Source organism: Leopardus geoffroyi, chromosome C3 (genome assembly GCF_018350155.1).
Source record: "Leopardus geoffroyi isolate Oge1 chromosome C3, O.geoffroyi_Oge1_pat1.0, whole genome shotgun sequence".
Taxonomy (NCBI): Eukaryota; Metazoa; Chordata; class Mammalia; order Carnivora; family Felidae; genus Leopardus; species Leopardus geoffroyi.
Window position 1 is genome coordinate 44172535 of NC_059338.1, and position 23181 is coordinate 44195715.

At 38.5% G+C, this 23181-nt stretch overlaps 1 protein-coding gene across 1 annotated transcript in view; it reads right to left on the minus strand.

The window, feature by feature from the left end:
- Nucleotides 1-17491, minus strand: part of SHCBP1L (SHC binding and spindle associated 1 like) — a 37128-nt gene extending 19637 nt beyond the window's left edge. The window contains exons 1-5 of the mRNA XM_045452622.1: nt 16938-17491; nt 15346-15495; nt 5386-5600; nt 4335-4421; nt 3812-4030 (exon numbers count right to left, since the gene is read on the minus strand). Coding sequence (XP_045308578.1) covers nt 3812-4030; nt 4335-4421; nt 5386-5600; nt 15346-15495; nt 16938-17357 — 1091 coding nt within the window. The 5' untranslated portion in view covers nt 17358-17491. The remainder of the gene's footprint in view (nt 1-3811; nt 4031-4334; nt 4422-5385; nt 5601-15345; nt 15496-16937) is intronic.
- Nucleotides 17492-23181: the final 5690 nt, after the last annotated feature.

Below are 23181 nucleotides of genomic sequence, written 5' to 3' on the forward strand. Positions count from 1 at the left end.
CTACTATCACCCAACTACTATTTATACCATCATAACTACTATTACTTTAAACAGGTATCTTTTCAATCAGTTGAGAGAAAGAAAAATAAAAGATTTTAATTTACCTTTATTTATTCTTTCTCCAAAGTTCTTCCTTTCTATACATAGATCTGAGTTTCTGACCCTTAACAATTTTCTCCTCTCTAAAGAACTTTTCATTTTTCTTGCAGAATGATAAACTCCCTCGGCTTTTTTTTTTTCTTTTTGTTTACAAGAGCTATTACCCTTTCACTTTTGAAAAATAGTTTCACCGGATATAGAATTCTAGGTTCGTAGTTCTTTCTTTCAATGCTTTGAATATTTAACTCGTCTCTCATCTTATTTGCATGGTTTCTTATAAGAAGTCCATTGTAATTCTTACTCTTATTCATCTGTAGATAAGGTGATCCCTTCCCCCTCAGTTTTTTAATGTATGGTTTTCTTCAAATATGAAATGCCTATAATATAGATTTTTTGGTATTTATCCTGCTCAGTGTTCTCAGCTTCCTGGATCTACGATTTGGTGTCTGCATTTAATTTTGGGAAATTATTTAATTCAAACCGTTCACCATTATTAATTCAAACATTTCTGTTGCTGCACTTGCTCTTTTTCACTTCTGGTATTCCAATTACACATACGCTGCACCCTTTGAAATGGTCTCACGCTACCTGGATGTTTTGTTTTTTCATTCTTTTTGCATTTGTATGAAAAAATTCTGTTGACATACCTTCAAGCTCACTGATTTCTTTCCTCAGTTTCATCCCATCTATTAGTAAACCCATCAAAGGTATTCTTCATTTTTATTTACGGCGTTTTTGATTTCTGGCATTTTCTTTTAATTCGTTCTTAGAGTTTCTATTTCATGCTTACATTATTCATCTGTTCTTGCATGTTGTGTCCTTTTTTCATTAGAGACTAACATATTAATTACTTTTTTTAAATTCCATCTGATTAATTACAAAATCATTACTGAGTCTGGTTCTGATGCTTGCTTTCTCTCTTCAGGCTTAATTTTTTCTTGCCTTTTAGCATGTCTTATAATATTTTGTGGAAAGCCAAGCATGATATGTTGACTAATAAAAACTGAAGTAAATAGGCTTTTAGTGTGAGGTTTTATATTAATCTGGCCAGGAGGTAAACTGCTTGCTGTAGCTGTAGGTATCACAAGCTTCAAAATCCTATGGTTTCCATATTTTTGCCTTTGAAAACTCCTCTTTAGACAAAGTTTGTGTCTTGTAACTTTTTTAGGTATAATTCTGTTATTTTACCGGAGCCTGGCCTGGTGTGTTGTAAAGTAAGGTGGAGAGGAAGTGTTCTATAATCTTATGATTAAATATTAGTTTTTTAGTGGGTCTATGTCCCTGGGCTGTGACCTTCACAAGTGTGACGTTCACAAGTGTTTCTTAGTGCCCTCTTCCCAGAGAGGAAGGCTAGAGGGGACTGGAGTCAAGGAAATGCCCTTTCCCTAGGTGGGCAAAGGCTCTGGGAAAGTCTTTTCCCCTGGTAAATAAGTCTTCGTCATGGAGGTGGTCTGGGTGTATTTCACAATGGTAACTTTTCCCATCCCCAACCAGGGGCATAATGGGATTTTTCTTGGCTCTTCATCTGAGAACTTAGTGAGATTCCTGGAGGCAAAACCACAAGAGAAGTAGGGTGTCTCCCTAAGAACTACAGCCCACCAGGAGTTTCTCACTTGCGTACTGGTCCACATTCAACCTCCAGCAGTTTATCAAAATTACCCATTTAAGTGTTCTTACAGTTTATGACTCTAGGGGGTTATCTATTCCAGGTAAGCAGATCTTGGTTGTGACTCTGAATTTACTTCTCTCCCCAGATTTCACGGTAGCAATTTGTCCTGTGACCTCAGTTTTCTTATGGGTCCAAGAAAGTCATTTTCAGTTTCCTCAGCTTTTTTCTTGTTTTCTTGTTTCTTGTTTTTAACTCATAAGCTCTTAACATGTCAGAGCTGCATCTGAAAATATTTGGTTCTTTCTTAGTTTCCATTTATCTGTTGAGATTCTCCGTCTACTTATTAACACCAAGTTTTCCTATAATTCTTAGAACATATTTATAATAGCTGCTTTGAAGCCTTGTCTGATAAATTCAACATCTGGGCCCACTCAAAATCTGATTTTATTAACTATCTTTTTTCCTGGGTATGGATTCTATTTTCTGGTTTCTTTGCATGTCCATTAATTTTTGGTTGAACACTGGAGACTTTGGAAAATATATTCTCATAACTCTGGATTGTGGTATGTTCTTCTGAGGATTGTTAGTCTTGTACTCTAGCAGCCAATTAACTTGCCTGGGCTCAAAATCCAGCTGAAATATCTGTTCAGTTCTTTCAACCTCCATGATTCAACTACATACTTTTTTTAAAGCATTGTTCTCAAATTTCTCTCCCCCACCAATGCTTAGCATAGTTTAGTGGTCAGTCAAGAATTTGGGCAGAGTCTGTGCTCAAATTCTGGATCTGACCCCTTTTGCAACTTTCTTCTCTCAGGATACTCCACCTAAATTTCTAGCTGCTTTGCCAGCCTTTAACTCTGTCCTTTGCCACCTTGTCATAGTAGGACTTCATTTTTTGCTGCCAGAGCTATGAGAACTGGTGATCACTCTCAGACTAAAAAGCAAATCCCCACTTCTTACCTATTCCAAGGATAAACTTTTCTGGCTGCTGCCTGCTTTGGTCATTTTACAGTGCCTTCAAATAGCTAGATATTTTAATATATTTTTGTCCAAATTTTATAATTGTTATCCATGAAAGGGTTTGACCAATTAACTCACTCCACCACTCCCAGGCCTAGATTGTCTGTGATTATAACTTTTAAGATGAAAGAACCCCATGTGGCCCTATGCCATTAGAATCTAAAGTCTAGTGATGTTAATTTGTATTCAAATCCAACTTTTGTTGAATCTGGATTTCTAGATAAGTAGAATTAGATTTCAAAAATCTTACCTATATTGATTTCCCAAAGTAATCCCAAGGTTTTGTTACACAGGAATCCCAATAACAACATTAAAAATAGGGACTAAAATGGGATTCTTAATGATTAAAAAAATAAGTCAAATTTGAAAGAAAATACAAAAAGAAAAGATTTAGGCTAACAGTTAGTTGCTAGACATGTAAAATGTGGCTCAAAATTCATAAGGCAAAGAATGCGTACAAGTGGAACACATTAAGAAGGGGTTTAACAATCTAGTATGAAATAGTCAGAAGTCCTTTGGCCCTGTTCAAAATTTTCCATTAATTTTGAAACCATAAGCAAGTATTCCTATTTCCCCTGTATCTAAAACAAAGACAGGAATATATACTTTACTGCATAGTAATGTAAAAATATTTTAATACATTTTGAAGTACTCTGGAGAATGATGCTAGTTAAATCTACATTGTTTTATTTATCATAAAAACAACTTATCAACTTAATGTTGGTTAGAAAAGAAGAAATTATGCAGCAGCCAAATTAACCAACCTTCTCCTTTACTTTGCATATTATATGTGGTGGAGATCTGCCTCCTCTTTTCTTAGGCTCTGGCCAAAATCAAGAAGGTAAAGATGAAAGATAAGGAAAGAACTAGATTGATGACACTTTTTTAAATCTGAAATTCCAATGATTTCAGTGAATTCAGTTATATAAAAATAATTTTCCAATACTGGTAGTTGTACTTTGTTCTTATCTCAAAAACTGGACATCTAATTTTATAATCTACTTCAATCAGGGTAACATATGATATGATATGATAAAAGAATGACCATGTCATCTTTTTGTTTAAAATGGAACAAATTATTACCGGAGGCGTAAATCTTCCCACATTTTCAATAATCCACACAGCATTACTATCTCATAGTATTTTTTCCAGCATTCAACGGTCTCTGCTGCAGATGGATCTTCCTTAATATTGCTCTGATACTCGATGAGTTCAACACGTTTATTTTTATACTTCTCCAAAGTTTTTTTGAAACGTTGTGCAATAGGACCAGGTATGGTTCCATCTTGTATATCACACCACCTGTAAAGTATCAACATAATTACAATGTTTATCTTATGTAATGTGCTGAGTAAGTTTTTTTTTTTTAATTTTTTTTAACTTTTATTCATTTTTTGAGAGACAGAGAGAGACAGGGCTTGAGTGGGGGAGGGGCAGAGAGAGAGGGAGACACAGAATCCAATGCAGGCTCCAGGCTCTGAACTGACAGCACAGAGCCCGACATGGGGCTTGAACTCAAGGACCATGAGATCTTGACCTGAGCTGAAGTCAGATGCTTAACCGACTGAGCCACCCAGGCGCCCCGTAAGTTTTTAACTATACTTACAAATTAATTCTTTCTTCAATCAAAGCAGTATAATTCTCACAACTTTCTTCATCATCCCAGTCTCTCCAAAGAAAGTCATAAAAAAACCTATGATGAATAAAATTAATAAAAAGTGATCAAAAAGAGCCAATACCATGTATAGAATTAAAAGGACATTCTCATGTCAGAATTCTTTATATGAATTCTAAGAAAATACATATATATTTACAATTTTTAAATGTTTTATTTATTTTTGAGAGAGAGAGAGAGAGACAAACAGAGCATGAGCAGGGGAAGGGCAGAAAGAGGAGACACAGAATCAAAAGCAGGTTCCAGGCTCTGAGCTCTGGGGCTTGAATTCACAAACCATGAGATCATGACCTGAGTCAAAGTTGGACACTTAACTGACTGAATCACCCAGATGCTCCAGAAAAATATTTTTAAATAACCTTTCAGTGAACTAATATTAAAATCAAACCTTTATTTTTATTTTATTTTTTTTAAGTTAATTTGAGAGAGAGAGAGAGAAAGCAAGTGGAGAAGGGGCAGAGAGAGGGAGAGAGAGAGAATCCCAAGCAGGCTCCGCACTGTCAGTGCAGAGCCCAATGTGGGGCTGGAACTCCCAAACCATGAGATCATGACCAGAGCCAAAATAAAGAGTTGGACATTGGGGGCCTGGGTGGCTCAGTCGGTTGAGCATCTGACTTTGGCTCAGGTCATGATCTTGCAGTTTGTGGGTTTTAGCCCTGCGTTGGGCTCGGTGCTGGCAGCTCAGAGCCTGGAGCCTCTCAAAAATAAATAAACATTAAAAAAAAATTTATTTTAAATGGACAGGGGCACCTGGCTGGCTCAGTCAGTGAGCACATGACTCTTGATCTCAGGGTCATGAATTGGGTGTAGAGATTGCTTAAAAAATAAATAAACAAAAAAACAAACTTTAAAAAAAATGGACAAATTTAATTCAGCAGTGAGTAAAAATTAAATCAATAACTATTATAAAGTTCTTATACACTTACATATTAACTTTTTGAATATGATAATTTTAATGTTAAGAGGTAAAAAGGTCAAATACCTTACAACTTCCAAGGCCAAAGCAATATCATGATTATCAGAATCTTGTCCTTCAACAGGGTAGACTTCCAAGAGAGGCACACTGTGCTCCAGTTCTTCCAAAATCTCATTGACCAAACCCCTTGGAATATTTGCAATATTAGAAGAAAAGGGCTCAGCAACAGATACAGTAACTTTGAAACAAGATGATGAGCTTTGATGTGGTTTACAAATTACCTAAGATAAATATTATAAAATCTGTAGTTACAAATCAAAACAAACCACAAAGACTTTTTCCTCACACATGATGTACTTATAAAATTTCTTCTTTTAAATTTTATGATTCCTTTAACCACACACACAAAGTCATTATAGATCAATATTAAATAAAATAACACAATTTTTCAAAGCCCACATTTTTTTAGTTCCAGTATAGTTATCAGTGTTCTATTAGTTTCTGGTGTACAATATAGTGATTCAACAATTCCATATACCACTCAGTGCTCATCAAGATAAGTGTTAGTCCTCTCCACCTATTTCACCCATCCCTCCACCCACCTTCCCTCTGGTAACCATCTGTTTGTTCTGTATAGTTGAGAGTTTTTTTGTTTGTCCCTTTTGTTTTCTCTCTCTCTTTTAGTTTTTGTTTATTCTGAGAGAGACAGAGGGAGAGTACATGAGAGCAGGGGAGGAGGGAGGGAAGGAGGGAGGGAGGGAGGGAGGGAGGGAGAGAGAGAGAGAGAGAGAGAGAGAGAATCCTAAGCAGGCTCTGCACTGTCAGCGCAAAGCCTGACTGACGTGGGGCTCGATCTCATGAACCATGAGATCATGACCTGAGATGAAATCAAGAATCAGACACTTAACTGACTGAGCTACCCAGGCGCCCTTCTCTTATTTTCTTTATTAAATTCCACACGTGAGTGAAATCATACAGTATTTGTTTTTCTCTGGCTTATTTCACTTAGCATTATACTGTCTAGATCCATCCATGTTGTTGCAAATGGCAAGATTTCATTCTTTTTTTTTTTTTGTGGCTTCATAATATTCTATTACGCACACACACACCCACACATTGTCTTTATCCACTTATCTGTCACTGCACACTTGACCTGCTTACATAATTTACACTTACATTTAATTGCTTACACAATTACATAATTGTGAACAATTCTGCAATAAACACAGGGGTGAATTTATCCTTTTGAAGTAGCGTTTTTGTATTCTTTGAATAAATACCCTGTAGTATGAATACTGGATAACTATTTCTATTTTTAGTTTTTTGAGGAACCTCCATACTGTCTTCCAGTGGCTGTACCAGTTTGCATTCCCACCAACAGTGCAAAAGGATTCCTCTTTCTCCACATTTTCATCAACACTGTTGTTTCCTGTTTCTGATTTTAGCCATTCTCAAAGGTGTGAGGTAATATCTCATTGTATATCTCTGATGATGAGTGATGAATATCTTTTCATGTTTTCATGTCTGTTGGCCATCTGAATGTCTTCTTTGGAGAAATGTCTGTTCATGTCTTGTGCCCATTTTATAACTGCATTATTTGCTTTTTGAGTGGTGACTTTTATAAGTTCTTTATATATTTTAGATACTAACCCTTTAGCAGAAATGTCATTTGCAAATATCTTCTCCCATTCATTAGGTTATCTTTTAGTTTTTTTGCTTGTTTCTTTCACTGTACTGAAGCTTTTTATTTTGGTCAAGTCCCAATAGTTTATTTTTGCTATTGTTTCCCTTGGCTCAAGAGACCTATCTAGAAAAATGTTACTATGCCTGATGTCAGAGAAATTACTGCCTGTGCTCTGTTCTAGGATTTTTATGGTTTCAGATCTAACATTTAGATCTTTAATTCATTTTGAGTTTATTTTTGTGTATGGTGTGAAAAGAGGTCCAGTTTCATCCTTTGGCATGTTGCTGTCCAGTTTTCCTAGCACAATTTGTTGAAGAGACAATCTTTTTCTCATTGCATATTCTTGCCTCCTTTGTCAAAGATTAATTGACCATATAGTTTATTTTGGGGTTTTCTATTATATTCCATTGATCTATGTGTCTGTTTTTGTGCCAATACCATACTGTTTTGATTACTACCACTTTATAAAGTATATTTTGAAATCTTGGATTATGATACCTACAGTTTTGTTCTTCTTTTTCAAGATTTCTTTGGCTATCCAAAGCCAATGGAATTTATAGTTCTGTACAAATTTTTGGACGACTAATTCTAGTTCTGCGAAAAATGCTATTGGTATTTTGATAGAGATTGCATTAAATCTGTAGATTACTTTTGGGTAGTGTGGACATTTTAACAATATTTGTTCTCCCAATCGATAAACATGGAATATCTTTCCATTTTTTGTGTCATCTTCAATTTCTTTCATCATTGTTTTCTAGTTTTCAGAGTACAGGTCTTTCACCTTCTGGTTAAGTTTATTCCTGGGTATTTTATTATTTTTGGTGCAATTGTAAATGAAACTGTTTTCTTAATTTCTCTGCTACTTCAGTATTAGTGTATAGAAAAGCAACACATTTCTGTATACTGATTTTGTATCCTGAAACTTTGCTGAACAATCAGTTCTAGTATTTTGGTGGAGTCTTCAGGATTTTCTATATATAGTATCAAGTCATAAATAGTGAAAGTTTTACTTCTTTCTTACCAATCTGGATGTTTGTTATTTCTTTTTGTTGTCTGATTGCTGTGGCTAGGACTGCCAGTAATATGTTGAATAAAAGTGGTGAGAGTGGACAGTCATGTCTTGTTCCTGACCTTAGGGGGAAAAGCTCTGTTTTTCACCAGTGAATATGATGTTAGCTCTGGATTTTTCATATATAGTTTTTATTGTGTTGAAGTATGTTCCCTCTAAACTTACTTTGTTGAGGGTTTTTATCATGAGTGGATATCCTTTGTCTTACTGATGTTATGTACCACATTAATTGATTTGTGAATACTCAATAACACATCCTAGGAATGAATCCCACTTGGTTGTGGTAATATTTTTAATGTATTGTTGGACTCAGTTTGCTAATATTTGGTGAGGATTTTTGCATCTATGTTCATCAGAGATATTGGCCTGTAGTGCTCGCTCTCTCTCTCTCTCTCTTTAAATTTTTTTAAAGTTTATTTATTTATTTTGAGAGAGACAGACATTATGAGCAGGGAAGGGGCAGAGAGAGAGAGAGGGTGAGAGAGAGAATCACAAGTAGGCTCTGCACTGTTGGCATTAGAGCCCGATGTGGGGCTTGAACTCATGAAATTGTGAGACCATGACTTGAGTCGAAACTGAGAGTCAGATACAGCTGACTGAGCCACCCAGGTGCCCCCCCCCCTTTTTTTTGGTATTGTTTTGGTATCTGGTTTTGGTATCAGAGTAATGCTGGCCTCCTATAATGAATTTGAAAGCTTTCCTTCCTCTTCTTCTTCTTTTTTTTTTGGGGGGGGGATAGTTTGAGCAGAATATGTATTGTCTCTTTAAACGTTTAGTGGAATTCACCTTTGAAGCCGTCTGGTCTTGGACTTTTGTTTGTTGGGAGTTTTTTTGATTACCAATTCAATTTCATTGCTGATAATTGTTCTGTTCAAATTTTCTGTTTCTTCCTGCTTCAGCTTTGGTAGGTTATATATTTCTAGGAATTGATCTACTTCTTCTAGGTTGTTCAATTTTTTGGCATATAACTTTCCATAATATTCTTAGCAAATACAATATATCTTAGATACAAAATATATTTTGTATTTGTGGTGTTAGTTGTTATTTCTCCTTTTCTATTTCTGATTTTGGGTTCTCTCTGTCTCTTTTGATGAGCTGGCTGAAGGTGTATCAATTTTCTTTACCTTTTCCAAGAACCAACTCCTGGTTTCATAGATCTCTTTTATTGTTTTTTTTTTTTTTTTTTTTTTTTTTTTTTAGTTTCTGTTTCATTTATTCTGCTCTAATCTTTACCAACTCCTGCATTCTACTTGCTTAGGGTTTTGTTTGTTCTTTGTCTAGCTCATTTAGGTGTAAGGTTAGGTTGTTTGAGATTTTTCTTGCTTCTTGAGGTGTACTTGAATTGCTATAAACTTCTTAGAACAGCTTTTGCTTCATCCCAAAGATTTTGGATGCTGGTGTTTTCAATTTCATTTGTCTCCATGTAATTTTTTATTTCCTCTTTGATTTCTTGGCTAACCCATCATTGTTTAGTAGCATGTTATTTAACCTTCAGGTATTTGTGGTCTTTTTAGATTCTTTCTTGTGGTTGATTTCTAGTTTCACAGCATGGGAAAAGATGGTATGACTTCGGAATTTCTGAGACTTGTTTTGTGGCCTAACATGTGTGATCTATTCTGGATAATGTTCCATGTGCATTTGAAAAGAATATGTATTCCACAGTTTTAGGTTGGAATGTTCTGAATATATCTGTTAGATCCACCTGGTCCAATGTATCATTCAAAGCTACAGTTTCTTTTTTGATTTTGTCTGGTAATCTATACATTAATGTAAATGGAGTGTTAATTATAATATTACTATCAATTACTTCCTTTATTTTTGTTATTAGCTGTTTAATGTATTTGGATGCTCCCATTTTGAGTGCATAAATATTCATAATTCTTATATCTTCTTGGTGGATTGTTTCCTTTATGATTATGTAGTGTCCTTTGTCTCACTGCAGTCTTTGTTTTAAAGTCTATTTTGTCTGATATAAGTATTGCTACCTGATTTATTTTCACTTCCAGTTGCATGATAAATGCATTTATGTCCCTTCACTTTTATCTGCACGTGTCTTTAGGTCTGAAATGAGTCTCTTGTAGACAACATACGGATGGGTCTTGCTTTTTATTCCATTTTGTCACCCTATGTATTTTTATTGGAGAATTTAGTTTTTTAACATTCAAAGTAATTATTGAAACTGGACCACTTTCTTATACCATACACCAAAATAAATTCAAAACGGATTAAAGACCTAACTGTGAGATCTAAAACTATAAAGATCCTAGAGGAGAATATAGGCAGTAATCTCTTTGACATCAGCCATAGCAACTTCTTTCTAGATATGTCTCCTAAGCCAAGGGAAACAAAGGCAAAAATAAGCTATTGGGATTTCATCAAAATAAAAAGCTTCTGCACAGTGAAGGAAACAAGCAACAAAACTAAAAGGCAACATACTGAATGATAGAAGATAATTGCAAATGACATATCTAATAAAGGGTTAGTATCCAAAATATATAAAGAACTTACAAAACTCAACACCCCAAAACTGAATAATCCAATTAAAAAATAGGCAGAAGACATGAACAAACATTTCTCCAAAAAAGACATTCAGATGGCCAATCGATACATGAAAAGATGCTCAGCATCACTGATAATCAGGGAAATACAAATCAAAATTACAAGAAGATATCCCCTCACACCTGTCAGAATGGCTAAAATCAGCACTACAAAAAACAACAGGTGTTGGTAAAAGATGCAGAGAAAGGGGAACCCTCTTGCACTGCTGGTGGGAAAGCAAACTGGAGCAGCCACTCTGGAAAACAGTATGGAGTTTCCTCAAAAAGTTAAAAATAGAACTACTCTATGAACTCTATGATCCAGAAATTGTACTACTAGATATTTACCCAAAAATACAAAAATACTAATTCAAAGGGATACATGCACCCCAAGGTTTATAGTAGCATTATCTATAATAGCCAAATTATGGAAACAGTGTCCATCAATTGATGAATGGATAAAGAAGGCGTGGTATATATACACAATGGCCTGTTATTCATAAAAAAGAAAAAAACCTTGCCATTTGCAATGACATGGATAAAGCTAGAGAGTATTATGCTCAGTGAAATAAGTCAGTCAGAGAAAGACAAATACCATATGACTTCACTCATTTATGGAATTTAAGAAACAAAACAAATGAGCAAAGGGGGAAAAAAAGAGAGGGAGACAAACCAAGAAACAGACTCTTAACTAGAGAACAAATTGATGGTGACCAGAGGGGAGATTGGTGGGGGGATGGGTTAAATAGGTGATGGGGATTAAGGAGTGCACTTGTGATGAGCATTGGGTGTTGTATGGAAATGTTGAATCACTATATTGTATACCTGAAACTAATATTACACTGTATGTTAACTAATTGGAATTTAAATAAAAACTTTAGGGGCACCTGAGTGGTTTAGTTGGTTAAGCATCCGACTCTTAATTTCGATTCAGGTCATGATCTTGTGGTTTGTGAGTTTGGTCCTGTATTGGGCTCTGTGCTGACAGTGTGGAGCCTGCTTGGGATTCTCTCTCTCTCTCCCTCTCTCTCTGCTCCTTGCCTGCTTGCTCGCTCTCCCTCTCAGAATAAATAAATAAAACTTGAAAAAAATGTTAAAGATTCTCTAAGCTTACTGATAGTGACTATACATGCTTTATATACAGATGTTTAAAAATCAACCATAATCTTATCAACAAAGGTAAACAACCACCATTAACCTTTTCCAGCTTCATTCTACATACTTATATAAGTTACATAATTGGATCGCACTGCATATCTAGTTCTTTAATCTTTTATCTTAAATACACATTGAGCACTTTCCTAAATCACTAAAAGTTTTTTGTTAATATAAGTTTTACAACTACATAATATCCTATCTTATATCATCCTTAATTTGACCAGCATCCTATTATTAAAGTTTTATGGTATTCCCAATTTTTAATTTTATAAATATTACTTTGATCCCTCAATATATAAATCTTTTTCTGCATTTCTGATTTCTGTAGAATAAATTTCTAGAAATGAACTTTTTCATTTTCATTTTTATTTATTTTTCTGTACGGGGGGGTCTATTTATTTATTTTTATTTTTTCTACCTTTATTGAAGTAACTGAAATACAATGGGTGAACTATTTTAAAATTCTTAATATATTTTGGCAAACTATTTTCTTTCTTTTCTTTGATGTCTTTATTTATTTTTGAGACAGAGAGAGACAGAGCATGAGCAGGGGAGGGGCAGAGAGAGAGGGAGACACAGAATCCAAAGCAGGCTCCAGGCTCCCAGCTGTCAGCACAGAGCCAGACACGGGACTCGAACTCACAGACTGTGAGATCATGACCTGAGCTGACATCGGACGCTTAACCGACTGAGCCACCCAAACGCTCCTCGGCAAACTATTTTCTACAAAGGTTATAAAACAGTTTCCTTAATTTGTGGAGCACTTTGTAACCAAGATTGAAGATATGCCAGATTTCCTTCCAATCATATGTTTCCAAATTTTTTCTTTGTTATTGTGTGAACCTGTAGCAGGCAGAATAATGGCCCTCAAAGATATCCATGCCTTTATCCTGGGAATCTGTGAATATATTACTTTACATGGTAAAAGGGACTTTGTAGATGTGATTAAGGTTAAGGAATTGAGATGGGAAAGTTATCCTAAATTACCAAGTTAGGCCCATTCTAATCACAAGTCTTTTTTTTTTTTTTTTTTTTTTTTTTCAACGTTTATTTATTTTTGACAGAGAGAGACAGAGCATGAACGGGGGAGGGGCAGAGACAGAGGGAGACACAGAATCGGAAACAGGCTCCAGGCTCTGAGCCATCAGCCCAGAGCCCGACGCGGGGCTCGAACCCACGGACCGCGAGATCGTGACCTGGCTGAAGTCGGACGCTTAACCGACTGCGCCACCCAGGCGCCCCACTAATCACAAGTCTTAAAAGACATGCACCTTTCCAACCTGCAAAGAACCAGAGAGATACAGTCTGAGAAAGACTTTGAAGTTGGATGAAGGAGACAAGTCATGGAATGCAGGCAGCTCCTAGAGGCTGGAAAAGGCAAGGAAACAGATTCTCCCCTAGAGCCTCCAGAAGGGAATGCAGCCTTGCCTACATCTTCATTTTAGCTTACTGGGCCCATGTTAGATTTTTTTCTATAGAATTGTGAGATAATAAATTTGTATTGCTTAAGCCACCAAACTTATGGTGAATTGTTGCAGCAGCAATAGAAAACTAATAGAGCATCTAAAGAAAAATACTCAGAGAATGAGGTCCATAGGAATAATTTATTGTGACTTCAGAACAAGGAGCATTTTATAGCACTGTTGATACTTCAATCCAAGTAAGATTAAAGAAGCAAAGGCAGACAAAACAACGTCTGAATTGTGCAGCACGACCTTAAAAAGGTCCCAAGAGCTAGCTTCACTGCCACATTATTCAAAGAATTAGAATCTGCCAATATACTATTCTGCTTTTCCCTGTGTTCTCCCCATTTTCTTCCTATCTTTCTAATGATTAAAGGTCTTTGGCAAACCCCTAGCAGATTCTAAAGCAACCTATCTGTGATCCTGCTTGCTACTTTTGGAGTGGGAAAGACAGCAAATAATCAATGGATTGCATGTAAAACCTTAGAACTTGATAGAATTTCTAGGTAATTTTAAGGATCTTTAAAGGTTTTATAGAGTAGAGGGTCTATCATGAAGTGTTGTGAGAAAAGCCAAGCCAAGCACATGCTAGAATACCATCCTCTTTATTTCAGTCAGAAACGCCCTGCTTTAATGTGATGTGTGTATCAGGTTTCCACATAACTTGACTAAAAAAATCCCAAACTTACGCTACCAATATATATATATTTAAGATAATGATATAGTACTACCTCCTCTTATTTTATCCACATGAAAAAGTCAGAGAAGTCATGAAAGTTCCAGGGAAAAGCTATACAAAATCTGGAGATAAGCAAACCTCAAAGAACACTAAAAACAGAACATTATTGAAAAATAAATCCCACGTTTCTATTATTATTTTTTTTTGTAGTCTCTATGATTGAAAATATGCCATTCTTTATCTGTAAAAATACCACTAACTTACTTTTCCATAGAATATAGAATTGAATTGTTTTCAGGTAGTGTGCAATGTAATGAATTTCAAACACAAATTTTTCTTGTGACCAGAACAGCAGATTTGAAATATCTGAGGCAAGGATACCATTTGTGATTATAGATATTAACGTCTATACAAGGATAATTAATCTCTAAGGGAATCAAATTTATGACATCAAATATGCCACAATATTTAACCTATAGAATAGACTTAAAAAAGCAAAATCTTACCAGATGAAGTGTTGGAAGTTGCTGCATTATACTAAAAGGGTACCTTTTCATAGGAAGAAATTTCAAATTTTACCAATAATAGTTTTCTGATCCACTGTTTCTGTCCTAATCTAATTAACCTCATAATTCAGATAAATGAAGATTAAAGGGAAATGATGGGAAAAGGGGGCCCAAGTCTGTTACAGCCTAAATTACTAATTTTAAAGAAATGTACTTTTGAGGGGCACCTGGGTGGCTCAGTCAGTTAAACATCTGATTTGGGATCAGGTCATGATCTCACGGTTCGTGAGTTCAAGCCCCACGTCAGGCTCTGTGCTGACAGCTCAGAGCCTGGAGTCTGCTTCAGATTCTGTGTCTCCCTCTATCTGCCCCTTCCCCACTTGCACACTCTCTCTCCCCAAAATAAATAAACATTAAAAAAAAAAAAAAAAAGAAATTCACTTTTGTTATTTAAGCAACTGAAACTAAGCTAATAAATATTGTCTGATACAGTAGATTCCATTTAATGATTAACTGTGCACAGGTAAATGGATGCTAATATCCCCCTTTCTATTTATATTTTAATTTTTTTATGTTTATTTATTTTTTAGAAAGATAGAGTGTGAGCAGGGGAGGGGCAGAGAGAGGGAGACACAGAATCTGAAACAGGCTCCAGGCTCTGAGCTGTCAGCACAGAGCCCGATGCGGGGCTCGAACATACAAACTGTGAGGTCATGACCTGAGCTGAAGTTGGACGCTTAACCAACTGAGCCACCCAGGCACCCCAACTTCTTTTTATGCTATTAATTTGCTTAGAAACTTAAAATGGACACAATCTTTGTCAATCTCTGTTTAAGTATCAAAGCAACAAATTAGTAAGGTCATATTTTCGTCATAAAAAGAACTGATAATTTCACTCAAAAGAACAAAGATCAGGTAAAAATTATTTACCTCAACCAGTATACCAACAAAAGGGATAGAAGCTTCTTCATATTTCACAAAGAATAACTCAGGATTAGTCTTCCAGACTCCAAGCCATTTGTCTTTCAACTTTAATTTTTCTGACAGATATTTACTCATAGCCCCATCAGCATCTTCTGCCTAGCAAAAGAAAAAAATATATATGTAGAAGGATATGTATAAATATTTTTACTGATTTCTATTTAAATATGGGACCAATATACCCTTAAATAACTTTTAAAACCTGGAAAGTCATAGATTTTAACTGAATTTATGTTTACTGGAAATATCATAAACATTAAAACCTTAAAAAGATCTATTCACTCAAGAGTCATTCAGTGCTGAGACATCTACTTGTTATTTATATTTAAGTAATTTGTTTTATTAATCCACTGAGGAGGAAGAACTGCAATTATACCCTTAAAAATAGTAATTATCATATTAAAAATAGCAATTGTTTTTTGAACTTTAGAGATATAATAACCTATTTAAAACATATTCATACATAAAAATTTATGACAGCACTCCACTCTATAAACAAACAAGCATATTAAGCATTCAATAAATGCTGCCCATTTGATTTTTTAAATTTCAATTCAGCTACCTCAACTACTGTGAAACTCAGTCATTACACCTCTGATTAATGACACAATAATTTATATACATAAACGTTTTTCAACTGCCTTTCAGAGACTTCATCTTCTCCAACCCTCAGTATCAGATATAATTAGGCCATTAATAGTGTCCTAGTTTTATCGTAATGGTGTTTTTATTTTTTTGTTTAAAATTTTTCTTAATGTTTATTTACTTTTGAGAGAGACAGAGAGACAGAGCGCAAGTGGGGGCAGAACTGAGAAAGAGGGAGACACAGAATCTGACAGAGCCCGACATGGGACTCGAACTCGTGAACTCGGACATCATGACCTGAGCCCAAGTCGGATGCTTAACCGACTGAGCCATCCAGGTGCCCCGCGGCCCCCACAGGTTCTTTACCTGCCCCATCCATTGGAAATTAAGTTTCTATTTTTTAATTCTGATTATTATCGGTGCAATGAATATCTTTGTACACAAAATCTCTTGCTATAACTTAAAAAACAACAACAAAATAGGTTAGAATCATATTTGCTCTAATCAGTGTTGCCAGGTACCGACGGATCTTGGATCCGAAACATCATTCCACATCGCAGACTCACGTCTGGGAACCGCGAAGTGTAGACCTGTTCAGTCCGGGAGCCACAAAGTGTCGACACGTTCAGTACTGTCTGGTGGAAGTCAAGGCTAAGTCATCGTATCTCAAATCGTCAAATGGGAAAACGTAAGCTGTAAACCTTGGGCACCGGTGAGGCCTATCGATCTCCGGGTGTTGGAAGCTCCCAGAAAGCTGGGAAGCGCTCCACCGCGTCGCCCCCCTAATCGATGATGGCCTTTGGGACGGAACTCCTAACGGTAACGCGCTGGGGCCCGGCCGGGTGCCCCGGGGAAGGCGGAGGCCCCGCCGACGCCGAGTCACCTGAACTCTGGGAACCGCAGGCTCTGTCGGTGCCCCGCGGGGAGGACCCCGCTTCCTCGCGCCGGCCTCTCACCTTACAGCCTTGCAGCACCTCGTCGCAGTAGAGCGCCACCTTCTCGTCGCGCCACATCCCCCTCATGGGGAACATGCAGACTGGGGGCAACGGCCGCGCCTCCTCTTCATCCTCCTCCGGCACCGACAGGAGGGGCTCCTCCTCCTCCACCTCCGCCCCCTCCTCCCCTACCTCGGCCCCCTCGGCCCGGCCCTGGGCGTGAGGGGCCGGCAGGAGCTGCAGACGCCTCCGGGCCGCCTCCCGGCCCGCCTTCCCCTTCACCGGGCGCGGGGACGCCACCACCGACCGCACCCGGGATGCGGCGCTCTTCAGGGTCCCTACCGCCCCGGTGGGCGCGGACACCCCTTTCTCGCCTCGCCTGTCGGGGCTGGCGGTCCGGACGGAGTCCTCCGGCCCGGGAGCCCTGGCCCCCGACGCCATCTCCCCACACCGCAAGGGCCGGCTGCGGCCGTTGGCCGCTTTTCCCGCCCGGAGCCCGCTGGCCAATGGGCCGGCAGCACCTGCGGAGCCCGCAACGAGCTCAGGGACCTCGAGCGGCGCCGGGCAGGGGTGAGTGAGGTGGGGGATGGGGTGTTCGGGTGGGGGTGGGGGCTGGGGGGGCGCGGCTCGGGGCGGGAGCGGGGTGGGGGGGCGCGCGGGGTGCTGCGGGGCGGGGCCGAGGTGGAGCGTGAGGCACTCGTCGCGGCGCCCCCGCTAGATGGCGCCCACACGCGTAATGCTACCCTTACTCCGCGTCACCGTTCCCCGTGGAACCACCCGGTGACAGAATTCTCTCCGCAGGGCCCTCCTACGTCTTCAGGGTGCTTGTGAGTCCCCCCCCCCCCCAGGTCATCAGGACCTAACTAATACACCTCCTACCACCGCACACACGCGTGTATGTGCAAACACAACCAGAAAGAAAATTTAGTTTTTACACTGGAGACCATAGTACCTGTGCTCATAACCAAAGGACACTCAAGTGACAAATCCAGAGACCTAGATTTTACCCTATCTAGTCACACGGGTCCCAAAAGAAAGCTTGCTTTACATTTTGAACAAGACACTCATTTTCTGTCGCAAAGGATAGGTTAGTCTATTTTCATGTCTCTGCTGTGCTGCTCAAAATTCTCATAAACGATTATTTTATGTAACCGTTCAACCAGACTCAAATTTCCAGCTGGAAATTTTGCTGTGTGCAAACTACAAATACCCCTCACAGTCGAGGTCTGCTCAAGATAACGCATTTTGGAGAAGAACAGAGGCCACTGGTTTCTGTTACATTACTGTTAAAAGTACATGGATCCAGTTGGAATACTTTCTGTTTACACTCTAGCCCTGGAGTACTGTGCTAGGGCCAACAGCTCCCACAAAGAACAGCATTGGGAAAACACCTGCCTTCCTTCACACTTATCTGGAAGGACACTGTGTTAAGTTTGGAGTTTATTTTGAGGAAAATATTAGTATTCATGTTACTGTAGTTCAGGGAGTAATTACAACATTTATCATGTTTTGACTCTAAGTTTATTCCTTTTCTCAGGCGTCTTGGATTTTGTTTAAAATTGTACCTAGCCACAGATTTCACTCACTACAAGTAAAAACTAGATATGCTAGCATTTCTTCAAAAACTTCCAAAACAAAACCCCCCAAAAAACAAAAACAAACCAAAAAAACCCAAAAAACAAAAACCGCACACCACAAGCAAAGATTTGTAGAAACCTACTATGTGCCATGCAATGCATAGATGCCAAAGATATAGAAATAAAAGACAGAATTCCTATCCTCATAATCTTTTTTTATTAAAAATTGTTTTTTAAATGTTTGTTTTTGAGAGAGAGAGACAGAGTGCGAGTAGGGGGAGGGGCAGAGAGAGAGGGAGACACAGAATCCCAAAGCAGGCTCCAGGCTCTGAGCTGTCAGCACAGAGCCCAAAGCAGGGCTTGAGCTCATGAACCGTGAGACCATGACTTGAGCCAAAGTCCGAAGCCTAACCGACTGAGCCACCCAGGTGCCCCTCTCCTCCCCTTTTAAGGCCTTTTCCTTGCCAATAAAATGGTGAGTAACAGTTTGTGGTGGAGTTTTGTTGCTGAGGTAGTGCCTGAGGCACACCCCATCAAGGTTGAATCAGCATCTGCCTTCCTACAGCAGTTAAAACAATCCTCACATTTTATTAGTGCTTCTTACTAGCAAGGCTTTGGGTGGTACCTGAGGCCAGCTCTATTCTCTGTCTTGGGGGGTAAAAACTCATTTCCCCTCTTTCTTTGGAGGCTTTTCCTTGAATTGGCTTTTCCTTCCCACTGAAGTGTTGGTTGTAGATCGGGGCCCCAGGTGGAAAGGGCAGGCTGCTGCCAGGCGGGTGTGGGCTCAGGACTATCTAAGAGGTACAAGAGAATCTGTGGTGCCTGCATACGTGGGCTAGTGTCCACACCGGGTTTCATGGCCAGAACCTCTGGTCTTGTTTCTTACAAAGACCTGGCTATGGCAGGGGGGTGCCTGGCTATGGCAAAATTGAACTTGAGAAATCTAAGGTCCTGGACATCTTTCTTTATCTCTTGTTTCCAAGGATCTGACCTGTAGCCATTGTTCTATCTTGCTTCACTTCAAGTGTCCTTCCTGCTTGTCTCAACCTGTCAAAATTCTCCTAGTCCAGATTCTGATACATATCTCTCTTCAGAACTAGCATTTTTCTCCTCTGTGCCTCTCAGAGTACTTTCTGCAGTATTAGACACACTGAAAAACACTTCATGTACAGGGACAGATATTTTTTATCCCCGATACTTAGCACAGTTCTTGCACATAACTAGTACAAGTTTTAAGAAGTGTCCTACTACGGGAGTGTAAGAAATATTTTTTCCAACATCTGAGTTGAAATGTGTATATGTTTTCTCCTCCCCTAAGATGTTACTTCCTTGATACCCACTCAGGATCAGGTTCTACTCATCTTTACGTCCGCTGTGGGACTTACATAGCATGTGGATTAAATTCTACAGATTAATGTGAATATTCACAGGCTGTTAACTGTCTTTGTGTTGGGCTGTGTGGGGGAGCTCTAGGTTAAATCCACAGGCTGTCTCCAATATACAAATGATCTAAATTACAAAAGCTTTGGGGCGCCTGGGTGGCTCAGTTGGTTAAGCGTTCCACTCTTGATTTGAGCTCAGGTCATGTTGGAGCCCAGCCTCAGGCTCAGCACTGACAGTGTGGAGCCTTCTTGGGATTCTCTGTCTCTCTTTCTCTCTGCCCCTCCCCAACTCACATGTTTGCATGCACATGCATGCTCACTGGCTCTCTCTCAAAACAAACTTAAAAAGATAAATTACAAAAGCATATTTTAAAATCAGAACTCATTATTGTCTATCAGAAAAATGTTTCTTATCAAACCTTCTTCTCTTCCTAGGTCACTATGAAGCAGAAAGTAGGCTTATAAATTCTTATAATCTTTCAGTCCCTGAACAGTAACCCTTTGAGATCTTTTTTTTCTTTTTTGCTCTCAGTGGGAAAGAACAAAGCACTGATAAATAATAACAGCTGGCTGTAGGCAAAACAAAAATAGATAAGACTCACTGACATCTCAGAGATCCACCCAGGTTCAGAGTTCCCTTGATGTTTCATTATTATCTAGAGTAGGGACTTGGTGTCAGTAGAACAGATCTACTTGATAGAAGTACAGAGATGTAGTAGGGCCTGGAGTGTAATAAAACCAGCTCTGGGACTGGGGAGATGTACTGGAGAGACATCAGAGACCTGGTGGGTTCACCTTCCTTTCCTCCTGGTGATGATCAACATGAATTCAGGGGACGGGCTGGGACCAGAATTAAGAGGGACTGGGGCAGCAAAGAGAAAAGAAAAGAACACTTGTTTTGTTTTTGTTTTTTTTTCATGTTATAGTTATGTATTGTTCATCCACTTTGGGCTGGCATTAGGTGCTGGGGATATAGCAAAAAACATAAAAATCTCTGAGCTTGCATTCTGAATGGGGAGATAAAAAATAAACAATTTTTTAAAGTAAAATTCCCAAGAGAAACAAAACATGTCCACACAAAAACTTGCACAAGCATGTTCAGAGCAGCATTATTACAATACTCAAAAACTGAACAGAACTCAAGTGTCCATCAGTTGATAAACAGAAAAAGCAAATGTGGTGTAATCCACACAATGAAATATTATTTGGCCATTAAAAGAGATGAAGTACTAAAAACAAAAAGAAGAAGAAGAAGAAATGAAGAACTGATACCCACAATGTGGAAGAACCTCAAAAACATGCTGAGTGAATGAAGTCAGTCACAAAAGCCCACAGAACATATGATTCCGTTTGTATGAAATGTCCTGAATAGGTAAATCTGTAAGGACAGAAGCAGACTAGTGATTGCCTTGGACTAGGGGCAGTGGGATGGTTTGAGGGGAAATGGGAACTGATTGCTAATGGGTCCAGGAGTTCTTTTGGGGGAGATGAGAATGTACTACAATTGATTGTAATGAAAATTGTACAACTTTGAGAATACACTAAAAACCATTGAGTTGCATGTGTTAAATAGGTGAATTGTATGGTATGTGAATTAAAGGCAATTTGGAAAAGTAAAATGTATAGAGGTAAGTGCTATGAGAATGATAAAAATATATGGCAGGGAGCAGAGATGTGGGAGTTTGTGAGGGTAGGGCTGGGGATACAATTTTCACAGAGTTGAGAGGGGAGGTCTCACTCGTAGGTGGCATTTGAGTAAGGATCTAAAGGAGGTCAAGAGGAAAATCTTGGACTTTGGTAGTTGCAAGGGAAAGAAAGTTTTTTCCATCACCCAGTTATTTCCGGAGGGCAATTCAGGTATGTGGAACACAGGTAAATAAGGAGTAACTACAGTTTTTGAAAGTCCATAATACTACTAACGTATTATCTTCATGTTTCCTTACATGATAAGCATCTAAATAGGTCTGACGTTGGTCAGAAAACACTAACTGGGTACATCGGGGGATTCAGGAATTTTCGAAGTTTTGTATGACGGAGATTGGTTTTTATCGTGTTGGATAGGATTCTGTGAAATGCTGTTGTATTTATTTGTTTTTCCATTTGTTTTTCTCGATTGAATAAACAAATAAATATTAATAAGCACTTCATTCAGCAATTTATTCCCAACTACTTTAAATTTTCCTCTCTTAGGACACTAGCAGTTCCCTCTTCCTTAGCTCTGTGACCTTAACTTTGAGAACAAATACTCTGATGGGACCCCCCTACGTGAGCGCAGCTCTTTTGGAAGGCATGTAACTCATTTTTGGCCAGAAGAGGGCACTAGAGAGCTTTTGGGCTGTTTGAGGGCCCCAATCCCAAAGGGCTAGGTGGAGCCTAAAGTGATCCTTTAGGCCAGCCAGCTCCAGCCCTGACTCAGAAGCAGACTGCACACCACTTTGCTGGAGGACAAGCTCAGACACATTTCTCTAATGTCTCACACTTCTTTAACCACACACGTGATGTTCTGCTACATCTTCAAACTTTGGCAGTGTGTACTAACTCCCTAACTTGTTTTGTGCTCTTTTGTTTTTAGCTCTTTTTGAGGGAAATACAAGGTTGTAATTTAATTTTACCTTAATCACACACACACAAAAGAATCACCAGACATGTTTCATGGCACATGGATTCCACTAAAGAGAGGCAATACAGGATATGGACAAGGAATAGCCTAAAACCACTGACAATACCTTCCCTGGTACAAAGCTAATGGCCCAAACTTGCCTTAATAATGCTCAGAAGTCTTACATTTCAATCTAACAGTAAAGGACACTAAGAATGACAATGACAATAGCTAATTAGCCTGTATTTTGAAAAGTACATAGATATTTAATAGTAGGGCAAATATTTTAAATTGATGATGGCCAGTGTAAGATACTCATTCTCAACCACTGTTGACAGGAGTAGATATTGTTAAAGACATTCAGGAAGGCAATTTGACAAAATCTTTCAAAACGTTCAATGTGTCTAACTTCAGTCCAGCAATGCCATCTTTAGACATCAGTTGCCCAGAAATGCTGGTATATGTGCATAAACGTATATGTAATAATTATAGTGATGATAATAACATTTAGCACTTAATAGGTGCCAGATAGGTTGAAGAACTCTACATATATTGACTAATGTCATTCTAAAAATAGCCCAGCGATCCTCACTTCATGATGAGGAAACAGGGAGAGAGGTTAAGTAACAGCCATGAGTGGTGGAGCCAGGATTCAAATACAGGCAGTCTGACTGAAGAGTTTATGCTCTTAATCAAGACACTGTGCA